Source organism: Delphinus delphis, chromosome 12 (genome assembly GCF_949987515.2).
Source record: "Delphinus delphis chromosome 12, mDelDel1.2, whole genome shotgun sequence".
Classification (NCBI taxonomy): domain Eukaryota; kingdom Metazoa; phylum Chordata; class Mammalia; order Artiodactyla; family Delphinidae; genus Delphinus; species Delphinus delphis.
Window position 1 is genome coordinate 9,240,735 of NC_082694.2, and position 19,271 is coordinate 9,260,005.

Sequence of the window (19,271 nt, forward strand, 5' to 3'; positions counted from 1 at the left end):
CTACATATGTGTGATATATCCCTGAATAATGCAGTCTTATTTTGCTTGTTTTGAAATTTGATATGAATGATGACATTCTGTAGTCTACAGTTTGCTTTTTTCTCTCACCATTGTGATATTCAACCATGTGGATGTGTGTATCCATGGCTTATTCATTTTCATTGCTGTATTGATCTCCATGGATGAATATATTGCTGTCTGTTCTGTTTGGTCATAAAGTGTGTTTCCATCTTTTTGCTGGCCTGAACACGTAGGCACATGTATGAGAGTTTCTCTACAATGTATTCTTAGGAATGGAAGTAAGTCACAACTGCATTATCTACAACTTTACTTCATTCTTTCTATTGTTTCTTCAGTCTTTTAATGGGCTGCCTAATATTCCCTTGTATTAGCATATTGTAATTAAATTAGCCAGTCTCCTAATCATGGGCACTTAGATTGTTCACAGTTTTTGCTGCAGTCTATATATGCTTTTTGCACATGTGAGAGTATATCTGCAGCATAAAATTGCTGGGTGAGAGTCTTTTAATGAGGCCAGTTATATAATTTGCTAATTATTTTTCTAATTAAATGAGCTCATCAGGTGATAGATTCAGATACATGATAAGTTAAAATGTTTCAAGTTCCACAGCATTTTTCAGCCCTGAATTCCCTTCCTAACTCAATATTAAATTATACTGTTTTTGTAGCATACATTCCCTACCCCAGTCTAGCACCAAATAAGGACATACTTTTATGAAATAAGTATTAATTTTTAAAATAAAAACATTACTTTGGCAGTTCATAAGTTGAATATTTCCTGTACAAATGAAAATGAACTTTCTCCAGTATGGTTTTTCAATTTGAATGTATCTTATCTTACTATGAGCCTACTCAATATATTTTAAGACTCTAGAATTGACACATAATTTAATGGTTAGCTAACGACAGCCCATGGGCCAAATGTGGCCCACTGCTTGTTTTCTAATAGCCTGTGAGTGAAGAATGTAGAAATTTTTTTCATTATTTTCATTTTTAAATGATTGAAAAAATAAAAAGCATAGTAATATATTGTGACATGTAAAAACTAGAAAATATTCAAATTTCAGTGTCCATGAATAGAGTTTCTTTAACACAGCTATGCTCATTTGTTTACGTGTTGTCTGTGTGCTTTTATGCTACAACAGCAGAGATAAGTGAGCAGTTGCAAAAGAGATGGCGGTGGTGCTCTCAGTGCTTTGAATTGCTGCTTAGTGCACTACAAATAGCTTTGATGCGTTATAATTTGACAGTGTTTAAAGTGCCACACACATAACTCTACTGTGACATTTAAAAAAAAATTACCAGTGATTACCCTTCATGTCAAAACAGGAAGAGAAAAGTGGACTTTGAATGTTGTGCTTTTTAACACAGTGGAATATGGGTTGTTTTACAAAATTAGATGGTAGGTTGTGTGGTTATGATGCAGTGACACAAGAGCTGTGCTAAAGAGTACGTTACCACTACTAAGCGCTCACAACAATATCCCCAACTCACAGGAAAGCAATGGTCAGAAAAATTAGAAGATTTAAAATATGGTATCTCATCACTGAGAATTTCTTCACAAAAATAAAAGAGTCAAATGACACTGTAACCAAAGTTTGTTTCAAACTGGCTCATGTGTTAGCCAAGCAAGAAAACCATTTACCAATGATGAGTTAATTAAATGTTTAACTACAGCAGATATGTGTGCCCAGAAAATAAACTCATTTCGGACCATCAGGCTTTCAGCAATAACTATTGCTTGAGGAGTTGGGGACTTCGGGAACAATATCAGTAGTCAAAAAGCAATGCAAATTATTTGAGCAGTTTTCCTTGGCTCTTGGTGAGTTGACAGATATTACTGATACTGCCTAGTTGTTATTTGGAGTCAATGCCAGGTTTGAAGTGACTGAAGAATTGGTCTCTGTGAATAGTCTGTAGAGAACAAGTACAGGCAAGAATGTTTTCAAACCAGTTGAGAAAACACAAAGTTCATACAAACTGAAGTGGGATCTGCTAGGATGTTTTACAATGAATGGTGGTGAAAATATGTGTGGAGGAGAAGAAGGCTTAGATGGACAGATTTACAAAGCTTGCAACAATGTAAGGTGTTTAAAGCCTATGGTTATGTTATTATTCATCAGCAGGTGCTTTACAGAGAGTATTTGAGTCTGTCGTGTATCATTAATTTATTGAACCAGTAGTGTTGCCAGTGAACTTTACTTACTCTCATTGACTTCATCAACATCAGTTCTGTGAATTTTTGTCAGAAATAAGAACTGAATATCCTGACTTGCCCTGCCACACAGCAGTTCTGGGGCTTAGCAGTGATAAAATTTTATTGTGGTTTTTTTTTTTTTTTTGGTTTTGTTTTGTTTTAGCTCTGAAATAAGATTGAAAATTTTCCAAGTGAGAACTGCCCTCAACCACTATTATCTCTTTGAGAATTAGTTTTTGCTTCAGACTTGATAATGTTTCTTAATTCAACCTAAAAGTACAAGACAAAGCAGTGCTTATGTGCAAAACTTATATTGCATTCAGGTCACTTTGATGACTATTAACGTTATTTGAACTGCAAGTAATAACATCAAGCTAATTGAGGAGCTTCCCCCAACCTTTGATTGAAAGTGATTCATGTGCAATGTAATGATGAGGCAGATTATCAAAGAGAAGAATCTAATAGAATTTTATGCAGATACCTTCCAAGTCATGGACATGCTCCATTAAAATCATGTGCTTGTGGATTAATAACAATATTTGCAGTATCTAGGCTGTGTGAAAGGAAGCATTCAGGATAAAATACATCAAATCTCATTATAGATCCACATTAACAGATGAACATTTGCAATCGATTTCGATGATAAGGAACACTAACTTTGAATACCAGTTAATTTAAGTATTATCCCCCCATAAGGAATTACATGCTCCTTAGTATTAGCAGAAAAAAAAAAACTTAGTTGTTATTACATTTTGAATTTCATCAATAAAAATTTTGTGAAAATTAGTTTTCTCTTTTTCTACACAAGTACCTGGATGATATTCTCAGATGCCCTCTTGACCCACAAATCCCCAAATATTTACTATCTGCCCTTTTTAGGAAGTTTGCCTATCCCTGGCTTAGAGCAGTGTGGCTCAGAACAGACCATTTTCCTGTCACTTTTTCAGTAGCATTTTTGTTTTCTTGCTGTTTCCTCACAGCAAGAAAAATTGAGTACCGAGCATGTCCTCTTCTATAGAACTTCTTGGTCCTTATCCTTACAGGAGAGCTTCTTGAGCTTATCATTTATAATGGAGTTTTATGTTGGAACTGCCTTGAGGAGGTATCACCTTTTAATTCCATCTAGATGTGACCTTGGAAACTGCTCAAGGCCAACAGTTGTGAGTCTAATTAAAGCACTGAAATTTGTTACTATTGACTTAATCCTCAAAGTGATCAGACTGAAAAATGGTACAGAGTATATTTTGTAAGGTTTGTCAGTCACATTTTGCTAAAAACTTGTGTGTTAGTTGATGTAAGAACAAATATATGTTTTTTTTTAATTTGCAATAAGAAAATATATAGTTCTGCCTCTTTAAATAGGTTGCTTCTAATGTTTTTAAGCATATACTACTTCATGAAACGTTTAAAAGTTGAATAAAGGTAGAAAGAAGGAAAAATTTCACCCATGCTCTTTGTGTAAAAACATCCACTAGAAATATTTTGGTGTTTTCCTTCCCTGCTTTAAGTCAGTGAAAATTTATGTGTGCTTGTTTCAGTCTACCCAATGAGTGTTGATTTTTACTTTGAAGGGAAATTTGAGAATGGTGTTGCAGAAGGAATGGTGGATCCCAACCTAAACCCCATCTCAGCATTCCGACTTTCAGTTATTCAGAATTCTGCTGTTTGGGCCATTCTTAATGAGGTAAGACAATATATTAAATCAGTGAAACTGCTTAGATTCTACATTTTTTACAGCATTTGGATTTCATAATTAAGACCTTTTTGGAATTGAAAACTGCCATTTCATGCTGTTCACTATCTTGTATTTCAGATTCATATTAAAAAAGCCACAAACTGACTATCTCCTAAGAAACCAACACATTTTTTCCCTGTGAATTTGTTGATTAAAGATGGCTGAGCATGTACCGTTTTTTGGTAACTTGAATTCTACCTCTTGTGAAATCTACTGTAGATAAGATGATTGTCATTTCCACTTGGAAAATGAATCTTCCATGGATAATTGTATTCATTCGAACCTAAGCTGTCCTCCAGTTTTAACTTGACTCAGACATTTTACAGTTATGACAGCCTGTTAATATGACTTGTACTATTTTGGTATTATACTAATACATAAGAGTTGTACATATTGTTACATTCCTTAAAATTTGAGAAAAATTAATGTTAAATACATTTTATGAAGGGGGTACTTTTGAAGTTCATTTATTTTAATATTATAGACCCTCTTTTATAGATTATCAGGGATTATATATATATATATATATACACACACACACACACACAAATATACATAAAATGCTACGGAGTTAATTTATTAGAAACACTTAAGAAGTACATATTTTTGTGCAGTAAATTTTTGAATCAATACTTTTTTTGAAAACCAGTTACCTTGCTTTTTTAAGTTCTTTCTATATTTTTCTTTGGAAATGCAAACATTACAAGTTAATGCCATTTTTCAAATGCACTGCCATTTAAGAATGATTCTAGATTGATTTCCTAACTGAAGTACTTTTATAATCACAGTGATTCTGAACAAAATATTTTCAAAGGCATTTGTCATTCCTTAAAGCCAAGATTTTAAAGACCAATGTCCTTTTTGAGGGTTATTTTACTATACTGTGTATGGTGTGTAGTCACAAAAAATCAGTCTGATAAATTTTAATGTGCAGGGGTGATGCATTCAACCCAAATTATCATAGACTGAAGTCATTACATTTCCTTTGATATGTAAAATGACCAACTCTTCTCTTTTAATCTTTGTCTTTAATCCGTGAATTAGAGGCCTTTTCTCTTTCCGTGATGCTTTTATATCTGCACTCCGTGAGTTCTGACAAAATGTTTTCTAGGTAATGCTATTGTATGAGTCATAATTGGTTTAATTTTAAAGAAAAACAAAATTGTAATGTTGGCTTTTTGGTGAAAGGTATTGTAACAGTTGTATGTTTTTCCAAAATTATTCTATTGCATTATGAACTTGTAAGTAAATTCACATCTGAAGAGTATTTATTGCTCTTAAACATGCAAATTCCACATGATATCACTACTATAAACAAAAATATTATCAGCCTTAGCAATCGGTGATCTTTACAAAAGTCTTTTACTTTTACAAAATTATGAATTATCAACATCAGTTCGCAACCAGCCTGGTGTCCGCAGGTGGGTTGCAGACAGTTACAGGTGTGCAGAGCTTGAATCTCTTGAGCTTTCAGAGTAGCCAGTGGCTGAGGCCTCTGGCAGCTGGAGGTTCTAGCTGGTTGCCTTTAGCCTGGAGGAGCGTCACCTGGTTACCCAGCAGGCTGAACAAACAGCTTCCAGACAGCCTTGTTTTCTGTGCAGGGTTATGCAGTGAAAAAGGTTGGGAAACACTGATAGGGTACAATTATTTCCATTACTCCGTATTTGAATAATTCTTAGTTACGTCTCTTGATTAAAAAGTTACATGTTGCCAACAATGATTTCTTTATGTCCGAGTCCAGTTAAAAATTTTTATTGAGGTTTTTAAATTTTACTTTTTATTTTCTTTAATTTACGTTTTATTTCCTTCCCAAATCTCCTTGGCCCAGCGCCTAACAGGGAAATGTCACTGCAAAAGCATAAACCTTTCATTACAAAATTGTGGCACCAGCTTCACATACTAAATTACTGCTGTAACAAATAAGTATCAGGAGGTAAAAATCTGGAGGAATCCCCTTGTTTCCCTGCTTCCCAAGTAGCTAACTCTGATTTGAGGAAGAAAGGCCACGCTCTGAGTCTAGGGAGGTGACAGTAATTGCAGCTCCTGGCCATTGGGTGTCTCAGTCTTGAGACTGAGCCGTACTTACCCAGCCAGCTTTGTCCTGTTTTTGTGCTCAGTCTCCCCTCCCAGGCTTAGCTCATCCCTCCTGTTCCTGAGAAGACTTTCAGCCAAATCTTATCCATCTTTCAAGGACTCTCCTGTGCACTCCTTCCTCCCCATGGATTTGTTACCAGTGCCTCGTTGAGCCCAGAACAGTGCCTGACACGTGGCAGGTGCCCAGGCAGCGTCTGGGGAAGGGGACCAACTGTTCCAGCCCACACTCCTCTTTTTCTTAACTCTCTTTACCTACTGTCCTTGCCACACACTCACACACACACTCAGCTGTCTACTTTGCTTGTGGCGAGTGTGTGTGCACATACACGTAATCACTCTGGCCAAATGTCAAGCTCCTGCAGGCAAGCCTGTAAGTCATGCTTCCTAGCTTCCTCTGCTGCACAGGTGCTCACGGACCCTCGTGTTAGCTGCGCTCTCCTTTCCCCCAGTTGCCACTAGACAATTAGAAGCACCCAGCCTTGCCTCAAGCAAGCGATTATAGTGGTTGCCCTTAAGAGTCATGTTAGGGACTAAAGTATTGGGACAGAAGATGAGGGGACCTGGAACGAGAGAAGGTACATACTTGACCTTGAGTGGACACTGAACCACTTTTACCCAGAGTGAGTGGGGAAAAGTACAAATGGCGGGACTAATTTTATTTTTACATATGTATATGGCATGATGTCTCTGGAGCTGCACTGTCCTCCACAGTAGCTACTGGACACAGGGTGGCTATTTAAGTTTAAATTAATAAAACATTCAGCTTCTCAGTCACACTAGCTCCCTATGGCTAGTGGCCACTGGGTTAAACAGCACAGATATAGAACATCTCCATCATCACAGAAAATTCTGTAGCACAGCAGTGTCAAGAGTGCTAATATGAACATTTTAGAATCCAGAATAATGAATTCCCATCATGAGGCTAAAAGCAGACATGCAGAATATATCGTAGTGCAAATGATGATGAGTATTTCGGGTGAGAAGAGAAGGTTGAGGACCTAATTCCAGGATTCTAAGATCCAGTTTCTAAGTTCTCTAAGTCTCCTGCGTTCTTTACAGCATTCACTGTCCCTACTATGTAGTCCAAAACGAGTGACAACTTGAGGATGAGGTTCCAAAAACTCGTGTGATTGACAAGCTTTGGGAAGTGTGAACGCACATGGATTTAGCACACAGCCTATAGACATGTGCGTGAAGGTTAATTCGGCTGCTGGAGATGTCTTTGAACAAGCTTTTTAAGTCAATTGCATTAGTAAATAATTAGAAGATGTTATTTTAAAAACTTCAGCAACGCTATGGAGGCTTCTTTTTAAATATGTCATAATAATGAAAAAAGTTGTCTTCCAACAGTGCTGTCCTCAAAGACAAGTGTGGTTATATGGAAACAGCATGTTTGGAGAGATTGCTCTAATTAATAGCAGTGAATGTTTGTAGCAGCCAGAATTCCATGGATGACCGCCCTGCCCAATGACTTTGTATATCCTAACCCTTTGAGTATGTGTGGAACCTGTGAGTATGATCCATAATTACGTTGTACAGCAAAAAGGAGATTATCTGGGGACAGCTAATCTAATCAGGCGAGCGCTTTAAAAGCAGAGTTTTCTCAGGCTGTCAGCAGAAGTCAGATTCAAAGCAGGACTTGTGGCACCATGGCTGGTTTAAGATGGAGGTGGCCGCATGAGAAGGGATGCAGATGGTCTTAAGCTGAGAGGCCCCAGCTGACAGCCAAGAGAATGGAAACTGCAGTCCTGCAGCCACAGGAACTGAACTCAGCCACCAGCCGGAAGGAGTGGGCAGGTGGACTCTCCTCCAGCAGCTAAGAGCTCAGCCCCGCCAACACCGGATTCCAGCCATGTGAATCTCTAAGCAGAGAGCTCAGTCCTGCCTGCCTGGACTTCTGGCCTACAGAGCTGTGAGATAATAAATGGGTGTTGTTTTACGCTTTTAAATTTGCCGTGATTTTATGCAGCAATAGAAAATGAATACGATTTTAAAAGAGGTGAAGCGGAGAAGGCTTCCTACTTGATCCCCTCTGGTATGTTGGGTATTTCTTGATAAACTTATGAATAAAGTCTTGCACTAGCAGATCATATACACAGGCCTCATCTGGGATTCTCTCCCAGAGACCTCAGTTAATCCTCTTTGGCAGGTTGTTGGCAAAAACTTGCAGCACCTTTGTAGCGTTTCATGAAGGAACCGCTAGCATGAGATTGCAGGAGCAGGATCCAGTGAGTAAGGAATCTTTTTCCTGGAATAGGTGTCACTTTATGTTGATTTAGGCTGCTCTGAGCCTGTCAGTTATTGAAGAATGAGGAACAGTGATATTTTAAGTAAGACATTAAGAGAAAAAAAATATTTATGCTTTTATGTAGAGACCAAATAATCTACTCTGTATTGAAGGACTTTTTTTTTTTTTTAAACCAAAATTTATAGTCTAAGCACAGATCAAATCCTATACGTGCTGACCAAATTTTTGTACTTAGGGAATACTTTTCAAAACACTTCTCTGCTTCCAAGCCATTAATTGCTAATGAAGTTTAATTTTGGTTTGTCCATTACTTTTTGTGCTTCTTTTACTATATTGCTATAGCCTTGATGTAAGAAAAGTTGAGCTAAAAGAAAGAAAATGAGAGGCTAACATTATCGAAAGGTCAGAAATTTGAGTCATAATCATATCTGAGGTCCTAAGAGAACTTTGACATCTGATCTCTTTAAAGAAAAGGAAACTTTTCAAAGCTATGTAGCAGTGTTTATAGTGTATGAAATTTAGTCTGATAGTTGTAAATTATTAATCTTAACAGATAATATGCCATGATAACTAACATGCTTACTTTTCTTCAATGCATGTGAACCTACAGTGCTGAAGAGACCACTACTACAGTATTACTAAAAAACAACAACAAAAGATTTGTTATATATATACATATATACACCCATATCATCAATGCTTATATAGAAACTCTTCTCTTCTTACCTGAAACACGTGCTTCACCTGTTTGGGCACTGGCTAGAGCATTTCCAGAGGAACAAACAAGAAAGAGCTGGCACTCCAGTTATGTGTGAGTTGAGAATTTAGATGTCGTTCAAAAACGTGAACTGAATGTTGAATGGGAAACACTTTGTGCAGAAAAATGTTAGGAAGAGTGGTGCTAAAATTGTTCTAAACTAAGGATTGTGTGTTGTGGGGAACATTCAGTACTCTTGGACACTAGGGAAGCTGTTTAATATGTCACTTGCTCCTAGTGGCTTCATGGTGTTAGTAATTAGCAAACTGCCCTGGAATCAAAGGTTTGGTATTTTAGTTTGATTAGCATTCCATTATTTATTTGAAATACTCAGTGTTGGCTGAAATTGGGTGAAAATACCTTTTGAAGACACAGTCTCTGAGCCTTAAAAATGGTGGATATCGACAGTACTATAAGATGCACTGCCAGCACAGTTGATACTTTCATTTCAGTGTAGACAGTCACATTTTCTAAGACAGATTTAGAAATCAGCTGATTAAACTGTAACAACTGTTTCATTTATGGAATGAAAAACTGAAGCATTTCTCCTTGAGAACAAACTTTGTTTGGAAAGGCTGTCTTTGTAATTGGGGTGTTTCTGGAAAGCACTCCTGGGAGAAGCTGCCTGAGGAACTGCTTTACCAGGTTGAACTAGATGTTTTTCCTCCGTAAATGTATTGTACATATTTTCCTTACAGTGTCTCCATTGGTTGAATGGGTAATCTCTGTAGTAATATTTTAGGTACCTGTTGGATTTTTAAAGGCAGATTATTTATTTTCAAATTTGCTGCTATAACTGAAAACCTGATAACTGGTCCTGTTGACTGTGCCTTTCATCACTGTTTCTCTGTGCCACAACCGTTCATGTGTATTTGAGATAAAGAAGTTTAAAAAGCCATGTTGAATTCAAGACTCCTAATATAAATAAACAGGTAAAAACTTCATGGGTACCAAGCTTTTTTTATTATTAGTTTTGCTTAACACTGATATAATAATAGTTTACTGGTACTGTTTTCAGTTAGAAAACAGGCGTGGATTTGATATGTGGTTTTGGAAAGTCTTTTAAAAAAGAAAAGCAGACTGGTGTTAAAGACTGTGATTATCAGTGTCATGCAGGTGTTCACGCAGACCCTGAGTATGCTACTATACAGTCTCTAGAGTAAGAGTAGCCTCCGGGGACCTCTTCGATCTACTGTATTTTGTTTGTTGGGTAATTTTTTTTTTTTTTTTTGCATGAACAATGGCTGTTAATGATATTTGGAGCCTGTAGTACAGTGATTCCTATTTGAATTACAAGTAGAGGCTTTTGAAGGTTACACTAGGATCCTGTGACTTATATAAAAGTTTAAAATGCAGCCCATTAGAAATGGGGCTGGACTTTGTACCTTGTCAGTAACAGTGGGGGAGGGGAGAAGGGGAAACATTATTACCATATTCTCCAAATGGATACTTTCAAAAATAATTCATATTAAAAAGTTTTACCTTTCTCTTTTCCGCATGCCCTTAGTACTTTGCATATATTCTCTGTGCAGAATAAAATACATGCTTTAGTTTAAAAAATATTTATTATAGAAATGTACATTTAATTAGTTTTAAGGAATGTACTAGATAACGGTGTTAGCATATATATTTCTTCAAATTTGCAAACTTTACACCTTTAAGATATCTACAATGATAGTTTATTTACAAGTTTCACATGAAATCACCACCTCACCAATACTGTTGACGCACCTAAGATGTAAGAGGCTCCCTGTTTCACTTCACTCTGTACTTGTAGAAGGAGCACAGTGTGTGGGTGAAGTTCCAGCCCAGCGCTAGTGACAGTCCATAGAGCAGGATGAGAGGTGCAAACGGGTAAAGAAGAATCACTGTGTTTTTCAGAAACGGCAGTGCTGGAAAAGGAGCAAACCCACATGCGTTGGTGGGAAAAGTAAAGGACTAGTAAATGAGCGTTCTGGAAGACGGCTTCCCCCACAGCACGACGGGCCGAGCAGGCAACACATACTGTGAATCTTACTGAAGCATCTTACTGACGATGCTGTATTGCAGCCAGAGCAATATTACTACTACTCTGTGTTATTTCCTTCTCATTCATGGCTGTGAAGAAACCGAGCAGAGGTTTCTCAGCACAGAGGCTGAATGAGAAGCAAATCCAGGCCTGAGGTTAGGAGGGTCAAACATCGCCAATATTAATGGACGCGGTGGTGAATTTAAACCTGTGATGCTTCAGAAGCCTCCCATCCTAACGTACCAACAGCGATGGAGGATGTTATAGGAAAAAACCCAACTCTCAGCTGTCTGCGACTTCCCAGCGGGGGAAAGCATTACACGTCCACTTTGAGAAGGTGAGATCTCAACTAGTATCCCAGACTTTAGGAAAGAACTGAAACTCTCACATATAAAATCCACCCTCAGATATCCGTGTTTGTTTCTTGCTCATGGCTTGGTTAGTGGGTCCCTACCCCATGCATTCTAACCTAAATATTTCTCATACAAGTAGTCCTCAAACTGAAACTGAGCTGTGCTCAAGGAATCTTCTAAATCATAGGGAGTTACCAGGAGAGTGATGCAAAATCCACTTTGAGAAACCATAATGTGGCAGTGTGCCAATGACATTTTAAAACTTTCTCAAAACGTGAAAATTCATTAGAAGCCTAAACATAACATGTCACAAACATTTCCCCTGAACTAGAGAAAGGACTCCCAATGCCCCAAACAAGGTATTACAATGTGGGTGGCAGGGGCGTTTCAGTGGTTCCTGGCAAAGCCAAGGGGACAAGCGTGGGAAGCTCTCACCATTGGAGCCAGTCACATGTGAGTACAAGTGGCTTGTATTTACAGTAAGAGCCTGATCATCTAGAGTGACAAGAAAGGAAGGGCTAAGAATATAATGCTAACAAATCATAAGTAAGGTCTCTAGATTTAATCTAACTCTATTTAGTAGTGATTGTTTCTTAACATACATGAAGAATAATGTCAATATGGTTCTCATTGATACTATGAAAAATGAATCAACAGCACGATGTAACGACGAATTCACAAACGTCCTGAGCTCAGCAGAAGCTGGGCCCTATCTTCTGTGATTATCTACAGAACCTCTCATCCCTAAGCTTCCCCACTCCAGCAGGTGGCCTGGCACCTGGCCTTAGGCCCAGACTGCTGAGCAGGCACTGCTGCCGTTGACGCATAACCACCTCTGCACCCCTGGGCGCTCCCCTGCTCCTGAGCCCCACGATCTCCCTGTGACGGGTGAACTTTGTGTACTGTGGCTGGGGTACAGTATATGAATTGTGAGCAGGGTTCATCTATTTTAAACACAGATGTTTACAAAATAAAGAGTATTTCAAAGCTCCCCCAGCCCACAATCATAAAACAGAAAATGAGGCAAAGGTTTTAAACATGCTCACACCTTGGACCCAACCCTTTCCTCACTCTGACTGCCGGTAACCCAGAACCCAAAAGCCTCGGAGAAAAGGAAGAGGAAACTGAGTGGGTTTCCTGCCAGTAACTTGGACAGCATCAATATGGTTTAACATGGTTCCTTGAAATTATAAAATTTGTTATATACCAGCTATGCCACCTGCTAGCTGCGTGACCATGGGTAAGTTACTTAATCTCTCTGTGCCTGTTTCCTCATTTGAAAAATGGGGACAAGTAAAGCTGTACCATGTATCTGTAAAGATTAAATGGGAGAATTCCTAAAACACCTGGGACAGTGCCTGTAAGAGCTCCATGAAAGTAAGCTAACTGTATTACTGTTGCAACTTTTCCCCTCCCTGTTGTGTTGTCAATCAACCAAAAAACGCAGTTACTTACCACTGTATCCTAGGAAAGTTACGTAGATGTAGTAGCCAACTGCAACCAACCATAAGGTATTTCCAACTAAATATCCAATAAATGTGTCCGTTAGGATGACATCTGCGGAAGAGACACATACAATGAATCTCTTTTCAGTGGGTACAATGAAGACTTTTTGATAATATGTTGAGAAGTAACTGCTACTTACGGTTGATGAAAAAAAGCTGGATAAAATGCAGAATGACGAGGAGAGGGTAAAAAGCGTTCAGATGCACATCGAAGGCATAGCCCCACTCCACATCATAGTCTCTGCTCTGCCGTTTCACTAAATACTTGTTAGAGATAAACCTGAAAAGTTAACATTCATTTCATAGTACAATAAAATTAATTATGAATATTTACCAACTACCTTCTATGTCCCAAGCTTTATTCCAGACATTTGGAGATACAGCGGTAAACAAAACAAATTTCTGCCTTCAATCTCGGGGGAGTAGTCTGACAACAATACAAATAGCTGTCAGATGGTCCCATAGAGAAAAACAGCAGTACAGAAAGACAGAGAATACAAAGTTGAAATGTTACATATGATGATGGTCATGAGAGAGCGACATCTGGGTAAAGTCCCAAGGGCAGTGATGGGAATCCCCCGGGGCAGAGCATTCCAGGCAGAGGGGAGTCCAAGCACAGAGGTGGGGGGGGGGTACAGGGAGGTGGCAGAGGGCCCCGCAGGCTTGAGGAATGGGGGAGGGGCGCAGAGTGCCTGGGACAAGTGAGAAGATACACAGGAAATGGAATCCGAAAACAAACGGGAGCCGGACCTTACAGAGCCTGTGGCCACTGTCAGACCTTTGGGCTTTTACTCTTGGTGGAATAAGAAGTCACTGTGGAGTTCTAAGAACGTCCGACTTACTGTACTGACAGGGTTCCTCTGGCTGCCGGTCTGAGAACAGACTCTGGAGACAAGAGTGGAAGCAGAGAGGCAGATGGGAGGCTGCTGCGAGCAGGAGATGAACAGGGTGGCAGCAGCGGAGGTGCTGACGTGGGGATATATTACCGCTGGAAGGCAGAGCGGATAGGACTAGATGCACTAGGTAGACTAGTGCTAGACTTGAGTGCTAGGGTACAAAAAAAAAAGATCAGTCAAGGACGACTGAGAGATTCTGGCCTTAAACAAACGGAAGACTGAGGTGCGAGGTGGGGATGCCTGTCAGCCTGGAGTAAGAGGTAGAGAAGGTCTAGAGTTTACAGGAGAGGTCCAAACTGCGGATATAACCTCATCAGTGTGTAGATGATATTAAAAGCCACGAACCCAAATGTGATCACCCAAAGAGTGAACACAGAGAACAGGTCCAAGGCCTAGGACCTGGGTCTCCCCCGTGGAAAGGTCAGGGAGTCAGGAGGAACCAGTAAGGAGAGAGGGGCCAACGGTGTCTCCAGCCACAGGAACAATCACTCAGCTGGTGTCTCTGTTCCACAGCGTGGCCTAATCGTTCCGTTAAATGACGAACGAACGAGAAGACAGACATCCAGGTAACAGAAAGACAGATTGTCAAAGGAAAAGAACAATAAAGATCATTGTATTATAAACACAGCTGTGGAAATTCAATGGACTCTTCCACATGTGATTTCATTTTGAGGATACCGTTAAGAAAATGCTACGTCTAGTGGAAATAAAAATAGAAAAAAGAAAGAAACAAGAGGGAGAAGGTGTTACAGTACTAATAAAGCAGTCCTGTACTCAGCTACCTGAAAGCAGCAAGACAACAGTGCTCTGATCGAGCAAACGAGCTCACCAGGACACCTTCCATTCGAGCTGAGAACCTGTGCCATTAAAATGAATGGAATAAGCATCTAGCCCACTACTCAAGTGCCCACGCTGGGGTCCTGCTACTGCCCCTACCTCTCTGCTTAGCCCCTGAATGGCTGCTTTCCAGGCTTCCGGCCTCCTTCCGAGTCTCACCTCTAGAACATGGACACGCCTTCTGAGAGAGCTCAGAGACAGCTGTCGTACTCCTCTCCCACCTCCGTATTAATAATGCCAGTCATGTCTTCATCTCGGCCAGACTGTTGCAGCTTCCTAGTCACCTACCCCAGGGGTCAATGAACCTTCATTTCACTATCAACAAGCCTCCTGAACTCAACATGTCCAACATGGAATGCTTCACTTGCACTGGCCACTGACTGCTGAGCCCCAAACTCCCAGGCCATCCCAGAGGCCCCGGGGCCTGCTCTTCCCTCCCCTCATCTACTTCTGTGACACCGCAGCAGCCCGGGCCTCCTCTGCTCCAGTGCAGACCCCACGACTGTATCCAGCCTAGCCACTCTCTCCAGCTCCTCCGTCTCCACTGCCATAGAGAGGATCTTTCCTGAAGTGTGAACCGGATTGCATTTCTGACTTCAAAGCCTCCAAGCTCCCCACCGCTCCCCCTCCCTCCTACTCCCACATGCAGCCTACGAGCTGAAGTCCAGTTCTTTTCTCTAAATTGCATTTAGGGCCAACTTCTCTACTCCCATCTCCTCCGCAGCCATGCAGTGCCCCCTGTGCTCCCATACCTGGCACGCTGTTCCACACCTCTGTCTTCACACTTGGTGCCAGGCATCAGCTACTGCATCTGCCCAAATGCCTCCTCATGCTGGCTTCTGTGGCACCCCTGGCGTGACTGGAGTCACGCATGAGTTCTATTTCTGGTTCTTCACACGATTCACAGCACAATGTAGGTTCTCAAAAATATACTCAGTCCTTCTCCAATGAACTCAAACTATGATACAGACTCACACTGAAGGTACTAAACTCCCGGCTTCTGCGACCCTCCAGATCGCAGAATCGCGTGCATTCAAGGCAGAAGGCCGGCTACAAACTATTTGTTTGAAAGCCTTATTTATTGAAATTTTTTCACCTAGCATGTTTCCCTTGGATATCTTGATAATGAATATGACTTACGTTGGTTAGCAGTATTCTTTTTAGGCCAGATTTTAGAATCTTAGGTTAATGATGCATTGCATTTTCCAACTACCTAGCAGATACAAGACCTGTACTGGACTAGTCATAAATTACAAAGCAAAATAACAGGTTGGTATCATCAGAGGTTAGCGTCTCAGAATCTTGCTTAAAATGTTAACAGCTACCATTTATTGAGCACAGACTATATGCCAAGTGCTTTTCATACCACAATCTTTTCAAATACCTCATAAATAGATAATCAACTCCATCTTCCAAAAGAGAAGACTGGAGCTAAGAAGTACACAGTAAATGGCTGAGCTGGCATTTGAACCCAGGTCTCTCTGTGACTCAGGTTCCAGTGTTTTCTCTGACATACGACCACCACCACCACCGGCCCCCTGCTGAGCTCACCCACACATCCACCCCTTCCGCCAGCCCCACAGGAGCACTGATCAGGGAGAAGGCTGAAAAACCAAACACCAGATTTATGCTCAGTATACTACTGTTGGTACAGCAAACCCAGACAAAGTCAGACTGAGAACCCAGTCAATAAAACCCATGTGTGTGGCTCAGAAGAAAGACACCAAAATTTTAACCAAAACAATCCTTTTTCAGGTGTACTTCATTTCATGTCAAAGATGCAAAGTAAGATTCCATAATATAACCCTCTACATCTTATAACTCTAGAAGTGACCCACTGGCAAAGGCAGAATACTGTGCCGTCATCCAGACAGCTTAAGCAGAATTGGCTAACTGCATAATATTTTTGCAAAATCAAAATTTTTGTTAATACGACACAATCATTACTTCAATTCACTTATTTGCTGTGCTTTGACACAGCAGACCATCCCCTTAGAGTATTTTCTGATGTAGGTACCAACACAGGAGGACAAGGTATATTAATCCTGGCAGCCAAAATCGATGCTTTCAGTTCATCTATCTTGTTTCAATTTCCATCAGCTACTCTCTGAAGCAAGCAAATGGAGGCTCTACCACAGCATCTGAAGAACCAAAGTTAACCGTACTTACCACATTAAGGTTGATATGAGAAGGCCGACGCCTACACAGTCTATGAATACAACCCAAAGGAGCAGCTTTATCGTCTCAAAAAATCCCATGTCCAGCACAAAGCCAAATCCTATAGTGGACACTGAAAGAAAGATTTACAAGATGTATTCAGGCACTCTGCTAGATTCTAGGGGTACAGGGCATGGTCTCTGCCTTTCAGATGCCCACTCTAGTGTGGGAGACAGGTATGTAAACCCCAAAGGTGTGTTAAATGTAATTGATTAAGAAATGCAGACCACCTTGGAACACAGAACTACCACTGAGATATCTGAAGTTTACTGAGGAGGCCCCCATCCGTCTGTGGTTCACCAGGGTAGCCCCAGCATTCAGAACACAGCAGCACTCACACCCTAAAGACGGCTCAGACCCTTTCACTGCCCTATTGAACTAAAAGCAGTTTCTCAAGTTCACATTGGTACTTTCAGAACTCTCATTCTGGATTGGCCTGATGGTGAAATGCAATTTCCAACCTTGGGAGTCCTTTTTCACAGTAAGTTTGCATTTGGGTATCAATTTATTTGTCATGGTAGTTAAAAGACATGGAGTGACTCTGTCCTCTGCTTTTGAAAGTTCTGAGGAAACAGTTGACTCTGGCACCTGCTTGGGACTTTTAAAATCAGGAAGAATACCACCTTCTTCCCTGTGAGGAGATTTCTGAGGCTTCAGAGAGGAAGAAAACAGCTGCAGAGATCCCCAAATTGTGACCCACAACATGCTGATAACAAAAGATTCTCCAAATGACAAGCCCAACCTGAAACGCTCATTTATTCTTCAACTCTCCTGCAGACAGACACTTACCACAGAGCCAGAGACTTAACAGGACCAAGAAAGCAGGGTCATCTCTGGCCCACTGATCCTTTGTCTGCTTCCGGTAATGAAAGTTTCTATAAACTCTCTGTGGGGAAGTGAACAGGTAGAGCATCTGCCAGGCAGCAAACTCAAAGTCCATCTGCCGGAAACGAAAAAGCCTCCTCAGGTATTTGTAGCGTTTTGCTCCAGCTGTGTGTCTGGCCGCATCCCTGGAACTCAATACCCCGTTCCCCTGCACTGGGGAATTCACTGAAGTACTCGGTAACATCTTCCTAGATGGACGAAGAAAAAAAATTCGATTCCAAGTCATCGAAGAAACTGTCAGCTACTAGCACCCCTCTTGTGAGTTATGAGAGAAGTCACCTTACATGTCGGCTCCAATCCCTGCGTAGAGGCAGGGCTCAAAAGCGAATGGAGTTGGTTCTGAGGCTGCAGAAATGATCACTGCACTTCAGGCAAGGGCTACCCCACGGCCTTCTGAACCTTCATAATAACACTTTCATAGGGTCCACGTTTTCCCCACACTTCACTTCCCTCAAGCCTCAGCTTCCTCCTTTCCCCCCACTCCCCGGCAGGAGCAGTGATACTGGTGGAGCCAAAATGTGCACTCAGGCAGTCTGGCTCAAAACTCCACCTGTCCTGTGGGCTCTCGACCATCAAGACTTTAAGAGAAAGCCTTTGCTGAAGCCAAACTGAAACGATGTTCCCGACGAGGTCAAATAAATGGCCTATCTCACAGGTCCACCAGCGCATAACCAGCAAGCAACTCGTTCATGACTATGTTATGCAAAAACAAAGCAGAACTCAAATGCAGTGTTTTACTTCCTGACTAGTTCAGCAGCGGAACGACAGCGTGGGAGTTCCGGTCCAACCAGTCTGAAGCCAGGGGAGCGCCGGTCACCGTCCGGCCCCCACACCCCGCCCCGGCAGCCCAGTGTCTGGCTCCACTCCCCAGGCCTCCTCCGGGACGCCGGCGGCGCTTCCCGGGCCCTACGGCTCCCCGCCGGCCCGGGGCCTCGGGTAGGGCGGCCAGATTTTGCATAAAAACACAGGACGTCCAGTTAGAACTGAATCTCAGATACAAGAGTAATTTTTAATATCAGCAGGTTCGAAACACTGCGTGGGACATACGCATACGAAAATATTCTTCGCTGGTATCTGAAATTCAACTGTAACCAGCCCCAATGAATGTGTCTGGCAGCCCCGCCGCAGGCCGAGCACCCGAACCCGGGCGCGGTCACTCCAGGGCCGGGTGACGTGGGGCCGCGAGTTGCCGTTGGAAACGGCCCCCGGGTGAGCCCGAGTCGCGCGCAGACAGGGCGGTCGGCAGGCCTCACCTGGAGCCCCGCGGCGGCCTCCACCGGCTCCAAACTGACCCGCCACCGCCGCACAGCTGCCGAGCCCAGCTGCCGCGGGGCCAACTTCCCTCCCAACAACGTCGTTGGCGCTGGGGGCGCGGCGCGGCGCGTCACGTGACTCACTTCCGCCGCGCGCTCGGCCTCCCGGGCTCCGAGGTCCGCCCCGCGCCCGCCGGAAGTGGTGCCTGCGGCTTCCGGCTCCGCCCGCCGCGGCGTCGCTGGCGTTCAGTCAAGTCGGGGCCGT

The 19,271-nt window shown here is 41.8% G+C and overlaps 2 protein-coding genes across 3 annotated transcripts in view; one reads left to right on the forward strand and one right to left on the reverse strand.

Annotated features, from left to right (window-relative positions):
• Positions 1-4,341, forward strand: part of MGAT4A (alpha-1,3-mannosyl-glycoprotein 4-beta-N-acetylglucosaminyltransferase A) — a 98,716-nt gene extending 94,375 nt beyond the window's left edge. Inside the window, exons 14-15 of the mRNA XM_060027306.1 lie at positions 3,790-3,902; positions 4,032-4,341. Coding sequence (XP_059883289.1) covers positions 3,790-3,902; positions 4,032-4,058 — 140 coding nt within the window. The 3' untranslated portion in view covers positions 4,059-4,341. The remainder of the gene's footprint in view (positions 1-3,789; positions 3,903-4,031) is intronic.
• Positions 4,342-4,515: 174 nt separating this feature from the next.
• On the reverse strand, positions 4,516-19,187 carry UNC50 (unc-50 inner nuclear membrane RNA binding protein). 2 transcript variants are annotated; one of them, XM_060027308.2, is made up of 7 exons: positions 19,007-19,187; positions 17,658-17,941; positions 16,821-16,941; positions 13,059-13,198; positions 12,869-12,970; positions 10,535-10,576; positions 4,516-5,546 (listed from the first exon to the last, which is right to left on the reverse strand). In XM_060027308.2, the coding sequence occupies exons 2-7, from the start codon at positions 17,935-17,937 to the stop codon at positions 5,503-5,505; spliced, it is 729 nt and encodes a 242-aa protein (XP_059883291.1). In that variant the 5' UTR covers positions 17,938-17,941; positions 19,007-19,187; the 3' UTR covers positions 4,516-5,502. The 2 variants fall into 2 exon arrangements, with proteins under 2 accessions (XP_059883291.1, XP_059883290.1); XM_060027307.2 differs by lacking the exons at positions 4,516-5,546; positions 10,535-10,576 and adding an exon at positions 10,588-10,944 and having other exon boundaries at positions 19,007-19,174.
• Between the last annotated feature and the right edge of the window lie 84 nt (positions 19,188-19,271).